Genomic DNA, 20,585 nt, shown 5'->3' with positions numbered 1-20,585 from the left:
ATACAATGATAAACAAATTTTTTAAATACTTCCATTAAGTTTCCTTAGACTTATGAGTTACTTAAAAGTAGTTTCTCTTTCTAATTTTTAGGAATATAAGTTTTTCATCCAATTTTTAAATTACTACTTATTTAGTTAGAACCAAAGAATTTCTTCAAAATAGTAATTTCTTATGTAGTTTGAGATTTATGGTATAAGACATGGTAAGTTTTATGTAAATATTCCATAATATCTATTCTCTAATTGTTGACTGCAGAGTTCCATGTGTATGTGTATGTATCTATCAGATCAGAATTTTTCATTTTTTTTTCCAAATCATGCATGTTTAGCTTTATTGCCTTCTTATGCATGCTTATTAACAATTGAAATCATAAAATATGACATAATTGCTAATTTCTCCTTGTGATCTTAGCAATTTTGCTCAATGTAGTTTAAGTCATTTTGTTAGCTACCTTCATAATTAGAAGAAGCATACCTTCTTCATGAATTAAATATTTGTATTTATGAAATGTCTCTCCATATCTGTAACAGTACTTTGGGTCTTAATCTCTATTTTGCCTGATACAATCAAATGTTTTTATTAGTACTTTTTAGTATATCATTGCCTTTTTATTTCTAACTCTCTGCATCCAAACATTAGAAATCAGTGTTTTTTATGAATGTCTGGAATTCATTTCTTAATCTGATCTAATAACATATCTTTCAATATAAGCTAACATTTGTTTCTAAAATATATTTGTTTTACCTTTGTCTCACTTTTTCTATTTAATTTTTATTCATATTTTGAATTGTTTAATTGATTAAAGTTAATAAATTAAATTTACTGTAATTTATTTTTTCCCTGCACTAATTTGGATATCATGCTAGACAAGGCTAAGGTTCACCAAATTACTTCATTTTCTCAGGCAAGGATATACATTTCCTTGAACTTAAGAATTTAGGGCTTGTGACTGACTTTTCCTAAATGAATGTGAGCAAAGGTGATTCATAACTTCTGATGAAAGTCACTTAAGGGTGGTATGACTTTTCATCATTCTCTCTTTTTTCTTCAGATACCTGAAAATGCGAGATGGAAAGAGATGATATCAATGAGCCACACTGAATCGCCAAGTTGAGCTGTACTCCATTGTGACGTGGGAGAAAATGAATATTTATTGTGTTAAGCTAGCTCCCTTATTTCAATAACACAGAGGAAATTGTCTGGAAGCTATTTTTTCAAAATCCATTCCTTTACATTAAATAAAATATAAAACACTAGCTATGGTCACTTAATAGAAATGCTTGAGCTTTCCTTTTTCCTACCATAACAAAAGTATCTTTTTTCTTCTCCTCCTCCATCCTTCCTACTTAAAATTAATTATGCATAATAGATAGCAGGGAACAGAAAATATCATAAAGACAACTCCTTGCTGCTGTTCAGACAATTTAATTTTTCCTTGACATGGTGTTCTAACCACTTCCTATTTACCCTGTGGGTTGGGGTGAGGGAGGGGAAGGGGTTCCCACTCTACAGTGCTAGAGACCCCTGAATACATGACACTGGGCAGGTGAAATCAAGCAGAGTTTAATACTCAGAGGTAGTTACGGCCCAGGGGAAGAGAGTGTGTGTCCCATCAGGGCCACAGAAAAGTCGTGCTCAGGAAAGAGTGAACAACCAGGGGCTGTGGGAGGCAGGCTTTGTAGGATCACGTGAGATGTCCCTAGTTCCTTAGAAGGTTGTGGTCACCTTGATTGAATAAGTACACACTGCACCTGGTTGGTTTGACAGGGAGGGTTGGGGGACCATGTCTGGAGAAGCGGAATGGGGAAGAGAGCTTGTAATTAAGCTATCTGAGGCCCTCCCAGTTCTACCAGATGCCAAGCACATAATACCGGGCCTTAGTTTTACGCTTTACACCACATATGGCTTCTATGATAATAATTATAGAAAAGAAAAAAGTCAGGAATTAATTATCAGAATTAGGAACACACTCCTTAGGAGGAAAGTCTGGCCCAGCCCTTCCTTGCCTCTCCACCAACACCTTCTACCCACTCCTCCCTTGCATGTTGCTCTTTAACCACAAGGGACTTGGGTTTTTGAACTTGCGTTAACCTTCTAATCACACGTCATTAACTCCGCCTAGATGGATCTTTCCTCCACCATCAGCTCAATTAAAATTCCTACTCACCCTAAAGATCTTAATCCAAGTCTTAATGGCTTTTGGCATTTGAACCCGGCAAAGTCCTTCACTCCCTCCTTGAGATACCACGTCATTCCACACATGATTTAAAAATATTGCATCATCATTATTCTTTGACTGTATCTCTATCCTACTGGACCACTTGTCCTACTACAATTATGTAACTGTGGCATCTATCGGGGTAGCCTCAGGATACAGCATATGGTAGGTCCTCAGTAAAGATATTTAGGATGAACTGGAAGGGTAAACTGACAAATAAATGGAGTTAAATGAAAAATAGAAAGAATATGATTTCAATATGCCTCAGTAAAATGCTTTAGAGAAGGAGGTTGAACTCTGAATATTTTAAATAACTAATAATTTATTTTCCCACATTTCAATTAAATTTGTTTACCATCAAAGATCTGAGTATGTGATCAGTTTAATATAATGAGCAAATATTATTTTAGCCAAAATCAAATAGGGTTATTATCCTGGTTACTTCATAGGAACTTACTAAGCAAACACATCCTTTATTATACAACTTAAAACACTGATGTTTACTCAAGGGAAAAAAAAAAAAAACTATCTACACAGAATGCTTGGAAAATTAAGGAGGATAACTAATATTATTAATATATCAGCAATGCTGAAACCTTGAAATGAAGACAATACTCAAATTGCATTAAAATTTGGAGGGGGGATTATTTTGAGTTTAAATAGCCTTGAAATTTTCTAGAATTGATTTTTTTATTGAATTCTCTGTCAAGTATAGCATCTTGATCCACTCCTTCCAGCAGACTTTTTTATTCCACTGTGGTACAAAATGTATTAAAAGAACATACATTAAATCTCTATTAACATGAAGTGTAACCATAGGTTGCTTTTTGACAACTTAGCAGGACTGTATTGATGTTTCTTATTCATTTTAAATGAAGTTCTCTCAGAATACTTTCCAGTAAAAGGTTTTATAAAAACATATATTTTCTACCAAATTGGAAGATAGCCAAGCAAGGCATAAAGGGAACATACTTTGAATCCTATTTTTCAAGATTCTTAAGTAATGGTTAGAAGTATTCTGATTAAAAGTTGTTATATTTTGCTCAGCACAACCAACTTTGGGGCCCAGTTTTTGAAAAGAGACGTAGTCTCTTTTTGACTTTAAGAAAAAAATAGTTTCTGAATTCAGTATGATTTTCTAACTAAGGGCCAAGAACCAAGAACACCATTGAAAATCAAAGTCTTCGTGAGATATGCCTACACATCGTAACAGGTGTTCCTCGTCCAAAAGGAGCAGCTCTCATGGAACCGCAGTCACTGTTAAGTAAGATATGTTAAACCAGCAGACTGATTAGAACTTGCTCTCTTTGGAAACAGGATTAAGTGCTAAAAATCTGAAAACAGAATGAATTAGTTACACTCAAAGTAGAATTAGAAAGTAAACTGTTTTCAAACAAAAAATTATCTAAAAGGACTGGTAAACTTTTTGTGATGCCACGACTTCCTAACTGGATTGGATTTCAAAAATTTCATGGGTAAGTACTGTACTTTAGTAATGATAAAATAAACCTCCCCGAAAACAATTCAGGCAGAACCCAAATGTTGCTATACTTTATTAACCTGACCAGGAATTTGGTAGAAAAATCCTCTAACCATAAGAGATTTGCTTGATTTTCAGTCATTAATACAAAACCATTTGTAAGACTGGAGATATTCTCAGGCAAATAAATCTCATTTTGATTCTCTAGTCGGAGAATAGCTTTCAGACCTGAAGAAAGGGGGAAAATGTATACTGTAAGCCAAAGGGGTTTAAATTATAAAAGTATAGCTTCTTTAAAGGTCTAGGAATATTTTTCACTAGATTATTTTCATGTGATTTGTTTAAAAATTTTAAGAATTGAGGAAATTTACTTGGTGTTTTTAATCCCAAGATCTTTGGAGGGTTAAATATCTGTTCCTCGCACACAGAAAGAATGGATTTTTGGCAAATCATTCGGCTAGTTTCAAATCCATTCATCAAGGCCCAATGGCAAAGACTCTGGACTTTTTCTTCATTTAATCAAGGATATCAGAAGGATGTTTCTGATTTCCAGCCGGCACCTCCTCCACTGTACTTTACCCCCTCTCTTTCAGTAACTTAAGGAATTGTGCTGGTCTGTAAACCCTCATTCACTCAAGTCTTGTCAGAACTAAGCTATTTCCAATTCCCTTTAACTGTTCCTCATTAAAAAAAAAAAAGCTTTTGCTGCTCTAATTTAATGAATATTTAAACACATTTTAGCAAGTAATAAAAAAATTATCCAAAACCATCATCTCTTGCTGAATATTTCACATTATCTAATGGACATCACTGTTGCATGCTGAGTAGGGAAAAGCCAGGGGGTAATCGGATCCCACTTGAGGTCCATTTCAGCAACTTACTAGCCCTGCTGCTTTTGGAAACACAGTTGACATCTTGGAGCATCAAAATCCTTACTGAGTTGTGAAGACAGTAAAGCATTTAGCTCAGTGTCTGATACACTAAACGACTCAATATGGCGGCCGTCATGGTATTCTTTAAAAGGTGCCAAGTCTAAAACCAACTTACTTTCCCTGTAACAGAAGGCCCTTTATATCTTTTCCATGGAATTAGTGTTAATGAGACTTATTCTACTCCAAAGGAAGACTTCTAACTACCATACACTAGGTATCTTTATTTTTATAATCCTATGAGCAAAAATTTGGCTTAAAATCCTGTGACATAAAACTGGAAATTTTATTAGAGACCTACCCAGGTACAAACTGAATTAATTCATTCAATGAATGCTTAACAAAAACGACTGCATTTTCTCACATTTTATAGTAGGGAAAAAGAAAAATCCAATATGTATATTTAAATATGGTTTAGCAAGCATTGTAAAAGAGTAGTTGAGTGGTAGACAACTGCCCGAGGGCAACCAGTTAGTACAGATTTGGGTCCTGGGCACTTCTCCACTGCTGAACAAATTGGGAACACATGTACTTCATGAAACAACCTAAATGAAGACACTCACTCTAGTCTAGACCATATGCTTCAGTTAGTAACCAGATTTTGTTAAATTTTTAAGACATGCATTGATCTTAAAATAGTCTCACCCAAAGACATATGATTAATCTGATTGGAGTTTAAAAAGTCACCTTTAAAAAAATTAAACTGGCAACTTAGAATAAAACATTTACATTGACAAAATATCTCAAATCTTTACTTTTCTATTTTTTTAGCATAGGTCTCCCTATTGTCTTTGAAATAGCTGTTTATAGTTTCCTTCCACCAGGAGAAATGAAATAATTTTTCCTGTAATCTTCATGTAAATAATTCTGTAGTTTATAGGTGCTATTTATAAAATTGATCTACTCTAAAATTCTTTCAAACACACATAGGTTATGAGTTAAGTGCACGGTAATATCATTTGTTGGAAAAATTAGTACCTAACTGTAGCCTTGATTTTATCCTGAGAGATATTTGTGAAGAAGGCAACAGATACACTACTTTCAAAGAAAAAGTGTATTATTTCATGGAAAAATAGCAATCACCGTGAGACAATAAATATTCATATTATTTGATTACAAGGAAACATTCCTTTACCTTTCCTATCCTTAAAACAATTGCACAATAAAAATAATAATCCATGTATTTAGAATATAAATGTGTTTCCTTCAGTTTCACTTTTTACCTATTGCTATTGGACTTAGATGATAAGAAAAATTTGTCAAAAAGAGAGAGAGGTTTAACATTCTCTGAAAAGGATAACAGTACCCACATCAAGAATAAAAAATGATGTCCATATCAAAATTATTTCCTCTACAGAACTTGGTATATTGTTGAACATATTGTAATAAGAACAGTCACGAATGCAAATTCATCTAATTATTTTGTTCCCGCTTTATAATCACTTGTATTACATCCTCATCTCGGTCTTGGAGAAGATGATTATTGGCAGGAGATTAAGTCAAAGACCTCGATGCCAACACATTAAAATATGAAGCCTGACATTCATCTTTTCCTGTAAAGCCTTAGTTAAGGCTTAAGCTAAAAATGCTTCCCTCCTAAACATTCATGGAGGGGAAATGATAGAAAATGGAATAAGCTATAAATTCAAGTTTGATGTGGACGATAAATTATAGAACAGAAGTACCAGATACTTCATATCCCTTGTCAACCAAATGCACTCTTTTGAAAATTATGGGCTTCATCAAGGGGTGATTAAAGCTGAAACCAGTTGGGGGATTCAATGAGAGCTTAAGGTCTAATCAGAATGGACACCTGTATTTCAATTTGGAGAAAAGTTTGCTTTAAAAAATAGTATTATCTTTTAAAGTGATTCTGGTTCCTCATTAATTATACTATATGCTATAAAACAAAATACTGTATAAAAAATCTGACTGGGGGAGAATTGCTGAACTATCTCAAGATGAAGTAAATGGGTTCATTGCATCTTCAAGGCGGTTCCCAGCATGGACCCTAACAGAATACTGTAATGACACTGTGGCATCACCCTTCTTAATTGTAGCGTTCTGCATGATATGAAAGGGATCTCTGAAAAGTTTCTGGGATTCAACAAATTCCAAACTATAAATCCCCCTCCAAATAGAAGAGCCTCTTATTATTATAGTCCTAATTTACTCACTCAATTCAGAAATAAGTCCCTTTGATTAGGATGAGTTCTATTGTATAAACCAGATTTATTTTTTTTTAACTACAGCCATGAAAGAAACAACACAGTATCATTCAAGCAATATGACTGAAAATATATAAACTCTCATAAAATCTTGAGATAATATTTTTATGATTTAAAAATTCTTAAAAGTAAAGTTTCCCATTGGGGAGTACATAACATAGGAAAGCCAACCAAAAAAAAAACAAAACCATGGAATTACAAAAGGCTCTAAAGAAAAACAAGCATCATGTTATATCCTGTGACCCTGAAGCAATTCAAGTATTTGTGGTCCAAAAACAATATCTTAGCCAAGAAACAATTATCCACACTAGATAAATGTATTGTGTGCTCAGTTAGGCTAAACCCTGGTGAATAAATGCATTAGATATTTTAAATTAGATATCATGATATTTACAGATGTTGTACTAAAAACAAAAATGATAATTTTACTGAAGAGTATGTTTTATTTGAAATTAAAAACACAAGCCCTCTCCTTTATGAACTTGCGTTAGGTTCAGTAAAAACCAATACCACCAAAGAAGTTTATAAAATGAGTTTTGATGAAATTTGAAATTAAGCTAATCATTCTTCATTTTTAATGACTGACTGAAGCTAATGAAGTATAATCCTTAAAATCCATTGAACTGAAAAAGACAGAAATTCTGAAACCAGGGAGTCTGCATGGCTGGCGAGGGAAGAGCTTCTCTCACTTTTGTGAAGGCAGGCCCTTGTGACCAGATTTTGGAAACATCCATCTAAACAGGAAGAGGGTCTATGGTGAAGGAACACTTCTACTAGTAACTCTAGACACAGGATAAGGGGCATCTGGTGACACGGTGATGGTGTCACTTCCTCAAGCCCCCAGAAATCACCCGATATTGCAAATCTCCCTTTTGGGGGACTGGCGGGGGTGGGGGCGGGCATGCAGCATGCAGGATATTAGTTCCCCAACCAAGAACTGAACCCATGTCCCCTGCAGTGGAAGCTCAGAGTCTTAACCACTAGACCACCAGGGAATTCCCCTATGTTACCCTTCAATGAACCATAAAAGGTCAAAAATCAGAAAAGAAGCTAGAGGAAAAATCTACCCATCTGCCTGCAGCCAAGTAACTCCCACCCCAGCTCAAAGGATTCAGATATATAGAGCATACTCTGGGCCACAGTTGGATAACAGTTCGTTATCAGAGATACACAATGTAAGAGATACTGTCAACTAATGTTCACTTACACAGCTCTTAGCATTCCCCGCTAGCAATTCCTTATTTTTTAGACAAAGGAATATACAGAATATGAGAATATACAGTCTTATTCTCCAGATCATGCTAAAATGTAGATTTTAGCATATAGATTCACAAACCAGTGGTCAAAATATCACCTGGTTGCAAACACTAACATTTGACAAATAATTATATTATTTGAAACACTATAGTTGCACACACACACACAAAAAAATGGGCTTCATGCAATCAAAGATATATTGCCTAAATAAATAGCATAAAAATAACATAGGAACTATATCATGTCATAAACTTGGTAATTGATTTCATTCATTTCCTCCACTGGGACTTCATTAGAGTCTTTGTAATGGACTTGTGAAACAAGAGACTTTAATTTAATTTACCCACTTAAGTAGAATCCTGTAATTTTATAGTTAATGACTCTTAATAGCAAATCAAAAATGCCCTGGAGCCATGTGAAAGCAGCTGGGTCACTGGGAATGATTTCCACCTTCTATCTCATTCATGGAGGTCAGATCGGTGAGATGAATAAAGATGTTCAGACCGTGATCGGATTTAAGAGGTTAAGTTAGGTGCTTGGCTAATGTATTTCCACTCTGTGGAAGCCACATAGTGTGTTAAAGTGAAAGTGTTAGTCGCTCAGTCGTATCCAACTCTCTTTGGCCCCATGGACTGTAGCCCACTAGGCTACTCTGTCCATGGAATTCTCCAGGCAAGAATACTGGAGTGGGTTGCCATGCAATCTTCCCTACCCAGGGATTGAAACTGCATTTCCTGTGTGCCCTGCATTGCAGGCAGATTTTTACCATCTGAGCCACCTATGAAACACCCAATTTGAAAGGTGGCCAGTTGCCCAGATGTAACCCCATTTTATCTCTACAACTTGACCAGTGTGAACAGAAGTGGACACCCTTAAATATTTTTTTTTAAGATTTTCTATGTGAACTTTATTTTTAAAGTCGTTACTGGATTTGTATAATCCTGCTTCTGGTTTATGTCTTGGATTTTTGCCCGCGAGGCATGTGGGATCTCAGCTCCCTAACCAGGGACTGAACCCACACCTCCTGCACCGGAAAGTGAAGTCTTAATCATCACGGGACCACCATCCTGGAAAGACTTAAATATTAACAATTATTTAAAATTTCAAAGGACAGGCATATACTCAGAGATACACGATGCAATCAAGTTTCCCAGAGCTGCCTGACAGCTCCTACCCAGACTCTACTGATAAATTAATGATGTCTCCAATTCTATTCACCAAGATGCTTTCACCATATCATCCTAAACTAAAAGCAGCATTTTATTTTGGTAAATGCAAAACTTGAGAACAGAAATTTTCTAAAAAACATGAGCAATCTTAGAAAACATCACCAAAATTTACTCTGCTTTTGAGCCAACACTGACCTTCTGTTCCAAAAGCAATGTGTTTGTTGGGATTGCTGCAAAAGCCTTGTAGCTGGACTTGGTCTTGTATTGCTAGAATGGGGGGGTAACCAGAAAGTAAGAATGGAGTTGAAAAGGGGAAAGAATGTGACATAATTTTAGACCAGTTCTACCAAGTTAAACGACATGTTATCAAATGAAGGAAGCAATGATTATGCTTCAACAACTTGCTTTTGACAGAAAAAATTAGCTCTTCATGTTAATGTTTTATTAGAACGAGAAGCAAAGAAATACCACAGTAAAATATCAGCCTAGGGATTATAGGCAATTATATGCTATATCGTTTCAGAGTTTAAAAACATTCCTTTTTACAAAGTTATATGTAAATTTCTCATTGGCAGTATGCCCTGACAGGAACATTAGTGTATAAATATTTGGGGTATTATTGCTCGATTCTCAAAGGAATGTGAGTCTTTCTTTATGGTGCTATAATTAACAAATATTGTGCCAATAAGTTTAATTAAACTTGATACATTCTCTTGCATCATTTATAAAAACAGTGATCAGAACACATAAAATCTGGCATTAATTTTTTAAAAGTAGTATTTTGAATAGATGTTATAGCAATTTAACTCCATAACGGGAAAATTAGAAGGCCATGCTCTTGGTCTTAAATTCATTTTTTAAACTTCATCACCCTCTCTTGCACTTTCCAATACAGTGATATTAAAGAATCAAAAGATAAAATATTCCAAGTTTTAAGTAAAATTTGGGGTAATCTAATTCAGTTTTGTAGAGTATTTGGGGTCAAGCATGAGGAAACTGTAGAAATCAGGATCACAGACATAATCAAAATCCCAGTGTTGACATTGCTCTGGGTGCCAAGTTCAAGGTTCCTCTCACTCCAAAAGCTCCTGTCTCAGGCAGCCTCCCCACCGGCCCCAAAGCTGTGGGAACTGGCACACAGCACCGGGCTGTCTTCATCCCCTGCAAGCAAACCAAAGGGTCTACAGAAGAAGACAGAGCAATCAAGTAAAATAAAAAATCCCAGGGACAGAAGAAGCAACGCTTCGGCCCCTTCAAGCCCTGAGTCTCTCTGTTCACCTGGTACAGTGAGCCCCCTACATACGAACAAGTTCCGTTCCAAGAGCGCATTGGTAAGTTCAGTTTGTTTGTACTCCAACTAAGTTAGCCTAGATACTCAACTGACACATTTGGCTATACAGTACTGTACTATAATAGGTTTGTAATACTTTTCATACAAATAAAATACACATTAAAAACAAATACAAAAAATGAAACATTTTCAAATTTACAGTACAATACCTTGAAAGGTTCAGTAGTACAGTACAACAGCTGGGATATAGGGGCTGGCATGAACATTCACATCTTTCAAAGGTCGAAACCTGAAGGTTCATATGTAGGGGACTTAACTGTACTACTACAGTCTCCAGAAAATAACATATTTAGATTAAGGATTGAAGCAAAATACCACCTCAACATGGAAAATAAGAGCTGACAATCTATAACTAGGCAAATAACATGCATTGCCTCATTTAATTTTGCAGAATCCCTATAACTAAACAAGCATTAAGCAAAGGCTATGTGGTGAGTTCAGATGACTCATCTAAGACCACAGCCTATATAGAATCTAAAAGATCTGGAATTCAGGTCCACCAGGCCTATATTTCTCAATAAGATATCTTCTTTCAAGGAATATCTAAACAGATAAATAATGCAGAAAAAATGTTATTAATACTCCACAGTGGTTCTGTGGGTATTTAATTGCAACAATGGTTGCAATAATAACTAACAATCACTACAAGCTAGGTAACCTCTAAAAGCTTACTGTGTATTATCTCCCTGAGTTATCAAAACAAACCTATGACGTAGATACTATATTACATTCACTTTATATATGGAAACTAAAAGGCTTCCCTAATAGCTCAGTTGGTAAAGAATCTGCCTGCAATGCAGGAGACCCTGGTTCTACTCCTGGGTCATCAAGATCCTCTGGAGACGGGATAGGCTACCCACTCCAGTATTCTGGCCTGGAGAATTCCATGGACTGTATAGTCCATGGGATCACAAAGAGTCGGACATGACTGAGCGACTTTCACTTTCACTTCAAAGCAGAGAGACGTTAAGAAAGAACTTCTCTAAGGTCACTAGCTACTAAATCATAGCTGGGATTTGGACATGGGTGCTCCAGGTCAATGGCCATGACTCATCTACCATAGGACCTCACATCATCTTTCAGGGTGCATCATTATTTATAACCTTTGCTCTCCTATCCTCAGCTGCTCTAAAGAATATAGCTGAAAAGCTTGGTCAGAGCAATATCTTGCTATTGTATGTATAATGCCACATAATATTAGAATCAGAAGTGAAATTGAAGGCAATTTGGTTCAACCCCCTTAGCCAAAGCATGAATCTCTCTGATCCCTTGTTCAGCCATACCTCCTAAGGTAGCACATTTAGTTCTGTTAGAATTAGTACAAAATTCTCCGTTATACTGAAACAAAATATGCTTCTGCTAACTTACTCCTAGAGGACCTTGGTCCTTTTTTTCCCTGTTTGACTAAGAACTCTCTTCTGTGTGATGGTTATACTGCTGTTTCTATCAACCTTTTCCTTACTGATCCTCAGCTGAAGAACTCCACTATCATTTTCCTCTGTCAATATTCCTTTAACATTTTTAAATTTTAATTTTGATTTTATATTAGAGTATACTTGATTTACAGTGTTGTATTTAAAAAATGATACAAATGATCTTATTTACAAAACAGAACCAGATTGACAGAATATTGAAAACATTTATGTTTACCAAATTCTGTTTACCAAATTCGAAAATTTATGTTTACCAAAGGGGAAAGGTGCGGGGAAGGATAAATTAGGAGTGTGGGATTAACATATACACACTACTATATGTAAAATTTTAAAAGATATGTTTAACTAGATGTATTTTTAACACAAGGCAGAATATCATCATCATTTACATGATATTGACAATAAACTCAGTACAGTGAAGATAATAATCATAGGAATTGTCTCCTTGGTTTTTGTAGTATGTTTAGAATACAGAAGAGAGTGAAACTGAAGTCATTTCATATATTATTGGATCACAGTGACTATGCTATAGCCTAAAATTCCTAATTCTTTCATCTCTTTTCAAAAATTAATTTATTTTAATTGGTGGCTAATTACTTTACAATATTGCGGTGATTTTGCCATACATCGACATGAGTCAGCTACGGGTGCACAGGTGTCTCCTCATCCAGAACTCCCCCTCCAACTCACTCCCCACCCCCATGGAGAACAGTGTGGAGAGGCCTTAAAAAACTGGAAATAGAACTGCCATACAACCCAGCAATCTCACTGCTGGGCATACACACAGAGGAAACCAGAACTGAAAGAAATACATGTACCCCAGTGCTCATTGCAGCACTGTTTACAATAGCTAGGACATGGAAGCAACCTAGATGTTCATTGGCACATGAATGGATAAGGAAATTGTGGTACACAGACACAATGGAATATTACTCTTTCATCTCTCTTTAACAATTGGTTTATATTTGGTTTGTCATTGTAAACTGTGAAGATAATAATTTTATGTTGTTTCATGAACCATTTTTATCTTCATTCAAGTCACAAATTAAGGATAGAAAGCTCTTGCCTACTGGATTCTGCCAACCTGGTGGGCGTCGATCCATCTTGTAAATTTACTTGGATACAGCAGTCCAACTAACAGAGTCATTCAACAAATTATTATTGAGTATCTACTCTGTCACGTGTATTGTTCTAAATATTAGAGATTCAGCAGTAAACAAAACTCACAAGACTTTACTCTCTAGAGTTGATATCTCATTGAACTGAAACAAACCAACAATAAATAATTAATAAAGAAAAGTCTTAGAAAGATAAATAATATTCAGAAAATTAAAGTAAAATGATGAGATAGGGAGTGATCTCAAGGATGCTTTGGATTAAGCATTCAGAACAAGTGGGAATTCACAGGAATACATCACTAGACCTCTAATAGGTCTAGTGGAAGATAGGAAAAAAGGAAGATATCTTTCCTTGTTCATGATATCATGAGAGACATCACAAAAGCTGGAAACTGGAAGGCATTCAACAAATGTCTATTGCTTTAAGAAAATCTCTCACTTCCAGTTATAGCTGTTTTTGTAAACATTCACAAACTAAGAATTTGCCATAATATTCAGAATTTACCTTGGAATTTTGTATGAAAAAAAAAATTGCTTGCTTCTTTTTTCTGGTAAATCTCTTCCATAATTTACAAAAGTTTTGCAATAGAAGTCAAAATTTCATCTTTCTTTTTATGTGATACAATTTTTCTAGACCAGGAGATTATACTTCTTTACAGCAACCAGATGTCCTTTCTCGTACTTCATCCATCTGGAGCGTTATGCATCTCTAAGATATACGTTCCCTTCATGGATCAAGGCAAATTGAATATGGTAAAGTAGGAAAGAGAAAGATTGAATATCAACATATTAAGAATCAAGGGAGTTCCAGAAAAACATCTATTTTTGCTTCGTTGACTATGCCAAAGCGTTTGATTCTGTGGATCACAACAAACTGGAAAATTCTTAAAGACAACCCTACCTATTTCCTGAGAAATCTGTGTGCAGGTCAAGAAGCAACAGTTAAAAAGAGACATGGGACAATGGACTGCTTCAAACAGGGAAAGGAGTGCATCAAGGCTGTATACTGTCACCCTGTTTATTTAACTTATATGCAGAGTACATCAAGCGAAATGCTGGGCTGGATGAATCACAAGCCGAAGTCAAGACTGCCTGGAGAAATATCAATAACCTCAGACATGCAGATGACACCACCTTTATGGAAGAAATGCAAAAGGGCAAAATGGCTGTCTGAGGAGGCCTTACACATAGCTCAGAAAAACAGAAGCTAGAGGCAAAGGAGAAAAGAAAAGATATCATTTGAATGCAGAGTTCCAAAGAATAGCAAAGAGAGGGAAGAAAGCCTTCCTCAGTGATCAATGCAAAGAAATAGAGGAAAACAATAGAATGGTAAAAACTAGAGATTTCTTCAAGAAAATTAGAGATACCAAGGGAATATTTCATGCAAAGATGGGCACAATAAAGGACAGAAATGGTATGGATCAAGACAAGCAGAAGATATAAAGAAGAGGTGGCAAGAATACATAGAAGAACTACAGAAAAAGGATCTTCATGACCCAGATAACCATGATGGTGTGATCATTCACCTAGAGCCAGACATCCTGGAATTAGAAGTCAACTGGACCTTAGGAAGCATCACCATGAACAAAGCTAGTGGAGGTGATGGGATTCCAGTTAAACTATTTGAATTCCTAAAAGATGATGCTGTGAAAGTGCTGCACTCAATATGCCAGCAAATTTGGAAAACTCACCAGTGGTCACAGGACTGGAAAAGGTCACTTTTCATTCCAATCCTAAAGAAAGGCAATACCAAAGAATGCTCAAGCTACCACACAATTGCACTCATCTCACACGCTAGCTAAGTAAGGCTCACAATTCTCCAAGCCAGGCCTCAACAGTACGTGAACCATGAACTTCCAGATGTTCAGGCTGGATTTAGAAAAGGCAGAAGAACCAGAGGTCAAATTGCCAACATCCACTGGGTCATAGAAAAAGCAAGAGAATTCCAGAAAAAACATCTATTTCTGTTTTATTGATTTTGCCAAAGCCTTTAACTGTGTAGGTCACAACAAACTGTGGAAAGTTCTGAAAGATGTGGGAATACCAGACCACCTCACCTGCCTCCTGAGAAACCTGTATGCAGGTCAAGAAGCAACAGTTAGAACCGGACATGGAACAACAGACTGGTTCCAAATTGAGAAACGTCAAGGCTATATATTTTCACCCTGCTTATTTAACTTATATGCAGAGTATATCATGCAAAATGTCAGGCTGGATGAAGCACAAGGTGGAATCAAGATTGCCAGGAGAAATAATAACCTCAGATATGCAGATGACACAACCCTTAAGGCAGAAAGTGAAGAGGAACTATAGAGCCTCTTGATTTGGAAAAGCTGGCTTAAAACGCAACATTCAAAAAACTTAGATCATGGCATCTGGTCCCATCACTTCATGGCAAATAGATGGGGAAACAGCGGAAACAATGACAGATTTTATTTTCTTCGGTTCCAAAATCACTGCAAATGGTGACTGAAGCCATGAAATTAAAAGATGCTTGTTCCATGGAAGAGAAGCTATGACCAAGCTGCTGCTGCTGCTGCTAAGTTGCTTCAGTCGTGTCTGACTCTGTGCGACCCCATAGACGGCAGCCCACCCGGCTCTCCCGTCCCTGGGATTCTCCAGGCAAGACAGCATATTAAAAAGCAGAGACATTACTTTGCCAACAGAGGTCTGTCTAGTTAAGGCTATAGTTTTTCCAATAGTCATGTATGGATGTGAGAGTTGGACTATAAAGAAAGCTGAGCACTGAAGAATTGATGCTTTCGAACTGTGATGTTGGAGAAGACTCTTGAGAGTCTCTTGGACTGCAAGAAGATCCAACCAGTCCATCCTAAAGGAGATCAGTCCTGAATATTCATTGGAAGGACTGATGTTGAAGCTGAAACTCCAATACTTTGGCCACCTGATATGAAGAACTAACTCATTAAAAAGACTCTGAGGCTAGGATAGGTTGAAGGTGGGAGGATAAGGGGACAACAGAGGATGAAATGGTTGGTTGGCATCACTGACTCGATGGACATGAGTTTGAGCAAGCTCCGGGAGTTGATGATGGATAGGAAAGCTTGGTGTACTGCAGTCCATGGGGTTGCAAAGAATCTCACATGACTAAGCAATTGAACTGAACTGAACTGAATGGCAGAAACTGAAGATAACCTAAGAGCCTCTTAATGAAAATGAGAGAGAAGAGTGAAAAAGCTTGCTTGAAACTCAACATTAAGAAAACTAATGGCATCTGGTCCAATCACTTCATGGCAAATATATTGGGAAAGGTGGAAACAGTGAAAAATTTTATTTTCTTGGACCCAAAAATCACTGCAGATGGTGAGTGCACCTATGAAACTAAAAGACACTTGCTCCTTGGAAGAAAAGGTATGACAAACCTAGACAGCATATTAAAAAGCAAAGACATCATTTTGCCAACAAAGGTGCATATAGTCAAAACTACGGTTTTTTCTAGTAGTCATGTATAGATTGTGAGAGTTGGACCATAAAGAAGGCTGAGCACAGAAGAACTGAAGCTTTCAAACTGTGGTGCTAGAAAAGACTCTTGATTGTCCCTTGGACTCCAAGGAAATCAAACCAGTGAATCCTAAAGGAAATAAGTCTTGAATATTCATTGTAAGGACTGAGGCTGAAGTTGAAGTTCCAATACTTTGGCTACCTGTTGAGAAGAGCCAACACTTTTGAACAGACCCTGATGCTGGGAAAGACCAAAGGCAAAAGGAGAAAGGGGCAGCAACAGAGAAGATGGCTAGATAGCATCACTGACTCTTATTGCCATAAGAGATGCCTTTTATGTTCACTATATTTCCTCTCTGTTTTCTTAACAATATTCTAATTTGGAACATATTTCTTCTTCAGCATTTCAAGGCTTCCAGGTATTAAATCAAATATATTGACTTCTCTTCTTCGGTTTAAAATTACAAATCCCTCCAATCACTGTTATTATAACTCAAATAATAATAATAGGCTGTAATATTACAGACTGAAATCACCATCAACAAATCATACAAGGTAGAACCAACTAGGCTGACTCTGAATCCAGCAAAAAATTCAATGATAACTATTATATCTCTTCAATTTGTAATCTATGTTTTCAGCCATCATTCAATAAATATTTCTTAAATATCTACTACATGACAGGTGCAGGGCAAAGTTTAGGTTTAAAAAAAGAACTGGTATTTTGTATGCAAGTTTATCAGAGCTAATTCTATTTATAGGCAATGCTAGATATTGCAACATAAATCCTGGGTATGAAGATGAGGATGGCAAGAACACCCTTCCCCTTCAGAAAATATTTCCCACCACTATTGTCACCATCACCCCTTCACTGTGTGTGTGTGTGTGTGCATGCTAAGTCACTTCAGTTGTGTCAGAGTTTTGCAACCCTATGGATTGTAGCCTGCCAGGTTCTTGTGTCCATGGGACTCTCCAAGCAATAATACTGGAGTGGATTGCCATGCCCTCCTCCAAGGTATCTTCCCAACCCAGAGTTCGAACCTGTGTCTCTTACATCTCCTGCATTAGTAGGCAGGTTCTTTACCACTAGCGCCACCTGGGAAGCTCAGGTGAAAGTGTTAGTCACTCAGTTGTGCCCAACTCTGTGGACCCTATGGACTGTAGCCCACCAGGCCCTTCTGTCCATGAGCTTTCCCAGGCTAGAACACTGGAGTAGGTAGCCATTCCCTTCTCCAATGGATGTTCCTGACCCAGGGATTGAACCCAGGTCTCCTGCATTGTAGGCAGATTCTTTAGCATCTGAGCCACCAGGGAAGCCAGCACCCCCCATCACTGACACGTTAAATTCACCACAGGCTCTAGTAATAAAGAGCTATGTGACCTCAAAACAAACTGTGCTACTTGCCTTGAGAATCAGGGATATGAACTTATGATTATGCTTTAAGTACAGTCTGAGAGCATCACTCCAAATGTATGCCTCCTGCTCCTCAGGGACTATGTTTACACTGCCCTAGTTAGAGTCTCCCTGAGTCGAAAGCTCAAGCCAAGCCCTGATCCAATTCACAGAAGAAGGCTGCCCAGACACGTCCCTTACATCTGAATCACTGGCAGAACACAAGGTCCACACTGAGCCTGATAACTGAAGTGCTGTGGGCAGAGCAGGCTGGCTGTGGACAACGGCCAGGCAGAGAAGGTGCAAGCTACCAGAAGTTCCCCGGACAGTTCTTCCCAGGTCCCTTCTCCATGGCCGATTTATTTTTTTGTATTTCTAGCAAGTGTATAGCGTTTATTTTATTGCATTACAAGATTCTGCCATCCTTATTAGCCTCATAGGTCATTTAGAGGAGAGATTTTATATTATTTCCAACACCTAGTACCAACCTGGCAAAGAACAAATGTCCAGCAAACATTTGTTGACTTGAAGTATTTAATTAAAAATTACAGTAAGATTCAGGAGGTATAAAAAAAAAAAAACGCAAAATTTTAATTCCTCATCTGCTGTTCAAGTCTTAGAAAAGTTTCTTTGAGTTAAATTGCACAATCATCCCTTAGTAAACATGCAAAACTCCCTGAGGAGTACAAAAGGGCTTTGGTCAATCATTGTCACTTGAGTGTGAATCCTTCCTAGGATGAGTTGGGAAAAGCTAGCTGAAGAGAAGCAAAAGAATGGGGTACAGAATTGGTTAGTTCTGAGCTATCAAGGGTGTGACAGTCGTGAAAACCTAGAATCCCCAGAAAGGTGCCAAGGTGGAGGAGGTGGAGGAGAAGACAGTGAGACAAAAACAGAAAAAGGAAACAGAAAGATACCCATGTCTAGGCCCAGCCATTTTAATGACATTTTACATACAGATGGCTTTGATCATGGCTGAATGTTTGCTAATCTACCTACAAAATATACCCAGAAATATTATCTTCTCCTTCACTGCCACCAGAGCCACCATCATCCATCACTCCCCCACCCCAAGGTGGTTGCAGTAGCTTCCTAAGGTCTCCTGTTTTCCCTCTCACCCTCTAACGGTCACAGCACAGCAGCCAGATAGATTGAATTGTGTCAAATGAATGAAACTGGGTCATTTGTAGAGATGCAGATGGACCTAGAGACTGGTGTACAGAGTGCCACAAAGAGAAAAACAAACACTTTTCATATTAAATATATTGAAATGTATAAGTGGAATCTAGAAAAATGGTACAGATGAGCTAATTTGCAAAGCAGAAATAGAGACAGACACAGAAAACAAATATATGGACACCAAGTGGGGAAGGGGGGTAGGAAGAATTGGGAGATTGGGGTTGACGTATATGTACACTATTGATAGGTATAAGATACAAAACTAATGAGAACCTATTGTATAGCAAAGGGAACTCGACTCAGTGCTATGTGGTGACCTAAATGGGAAGGAAATTTTAAAAAAGAGGGTTTATATGTGTATATGTGTGACTTCCCAGGTGACTTAGTGGCAAAGAATCTGCCTGCAGTGCAGAAGACATGGGTTCTGTCACTGAGTCAGGAAGATTCCCTGCAGAAGAAAATGACAACCCTCTCCAGTATTCTTGCCTGGGAAATCCCATGGACAGAGGAACCTTGTGTGGGCTATAGTCCATGGGGTCGAGAAGAGTCAGACTTCACTTAGTGACTAAGCAACAACATGTCTATGTATAGCTGATTCATTCTGCTGCACAGTAGAAACAAACACAACATTGAAAAGCAACTACACTCCAGTAAAAATTAAATAAATTTACAAAATAAAACATTCCAATGGTTTCCTGACTTACTCAAGTTAAACATCAAAGGTTTAGCATAGTAAAGAGTCCGAAATGCAGTACTTGGATGCAATCTCAAAAATGACACAATGATCTCTGTCCGTTTCCAAGGCAAACCATTCAATATCACGGTAATCTAAGTCTATACCTCAACCAGTAACACTGAAGAACCTGAAGTTGAACGGTTCTATGAAGACCTACAAGACCTTTAGGACTAACACCCAAAAAAAGATGTCCTTTTCATTATACGGGACCGGAATGCAAAAGTAGGAAGTCAAGAAACACCTGGAATAACAGGCAAATTTGGCCTTGGATACAGAATGAAGCAGGGCAAATCTAACAGAGTTTTGCCAAGAGAACACTCTGGTCATAGCAAACACCCTCTTCCAACAACAAAAAAGAAGACTCTACACATAGACATCACCAGATGGTCAACACTGAAATCAGATTGATTATATTCTTTGCATCCAAAGATGGAGAAGCTCTATACAGTCAGCAAAAAAAACAAGACCAGGAGCTGACTGTGGCTCAGATCATGAACTCCTTATTGCCAAATTCAGACTTATATTGAAGAAAGTAGGGAAAACCACTAGACCATTCAGGTATGACCTAAATCAAATCCCTTATGATTATACAGTGGAAGTGAGAAATAGATTTAAGGGACTAGATCTGATAGAGTGC

At 37.2% G+C, this 20,585-nt stretch overlaps 1 protein-coding gene across 13 annotated transcripts in view; it reads right to left on the bottom strand.

Annotated features, from left to right (window-relative positions):
• Positions 1–20,585, bottom strand: part of MLIP (muscular LMNA interacting protein) — a 299,443-nt gene that overhangs the window by 102,877 nt on the left and 175,981 nt on the right. For all 13 annotated transcript variants that reach the window (XM_052649081.1, XM_052649068.1, XM_052649069.1 and 10 more), the window contains one exon: positions 9,478–9,549. In XM_052649081.1, coding sequence (XP_052505041.1) covers positions 9,478–9,549 — 72 coding nt within the window. The remainder of the gene's footprint in view (positions 1–9,477; positions 9,550–20,585) is intronic.

The sequence above is a fragment of the Budorcas taxicolor genome, chromosome 11 (assembly GCF_023091745.1).
Source record: "Budorcas taxicolor isolate Tak-1 chromosome 11, Takin1.1, whole genome shotgun sequence".
Lineage (NCBI taxonomy): Eukaryota > Metazoa > Chordata > Mammalia > Artiodactyla > Bovidae > Budorcas > Budorcas taxicolor.
The sequence above is the reverse complement of the archived record's forward strand: the minus strand, read 5'-3'. Positions and strand labels throughout refer to the sequence as shown.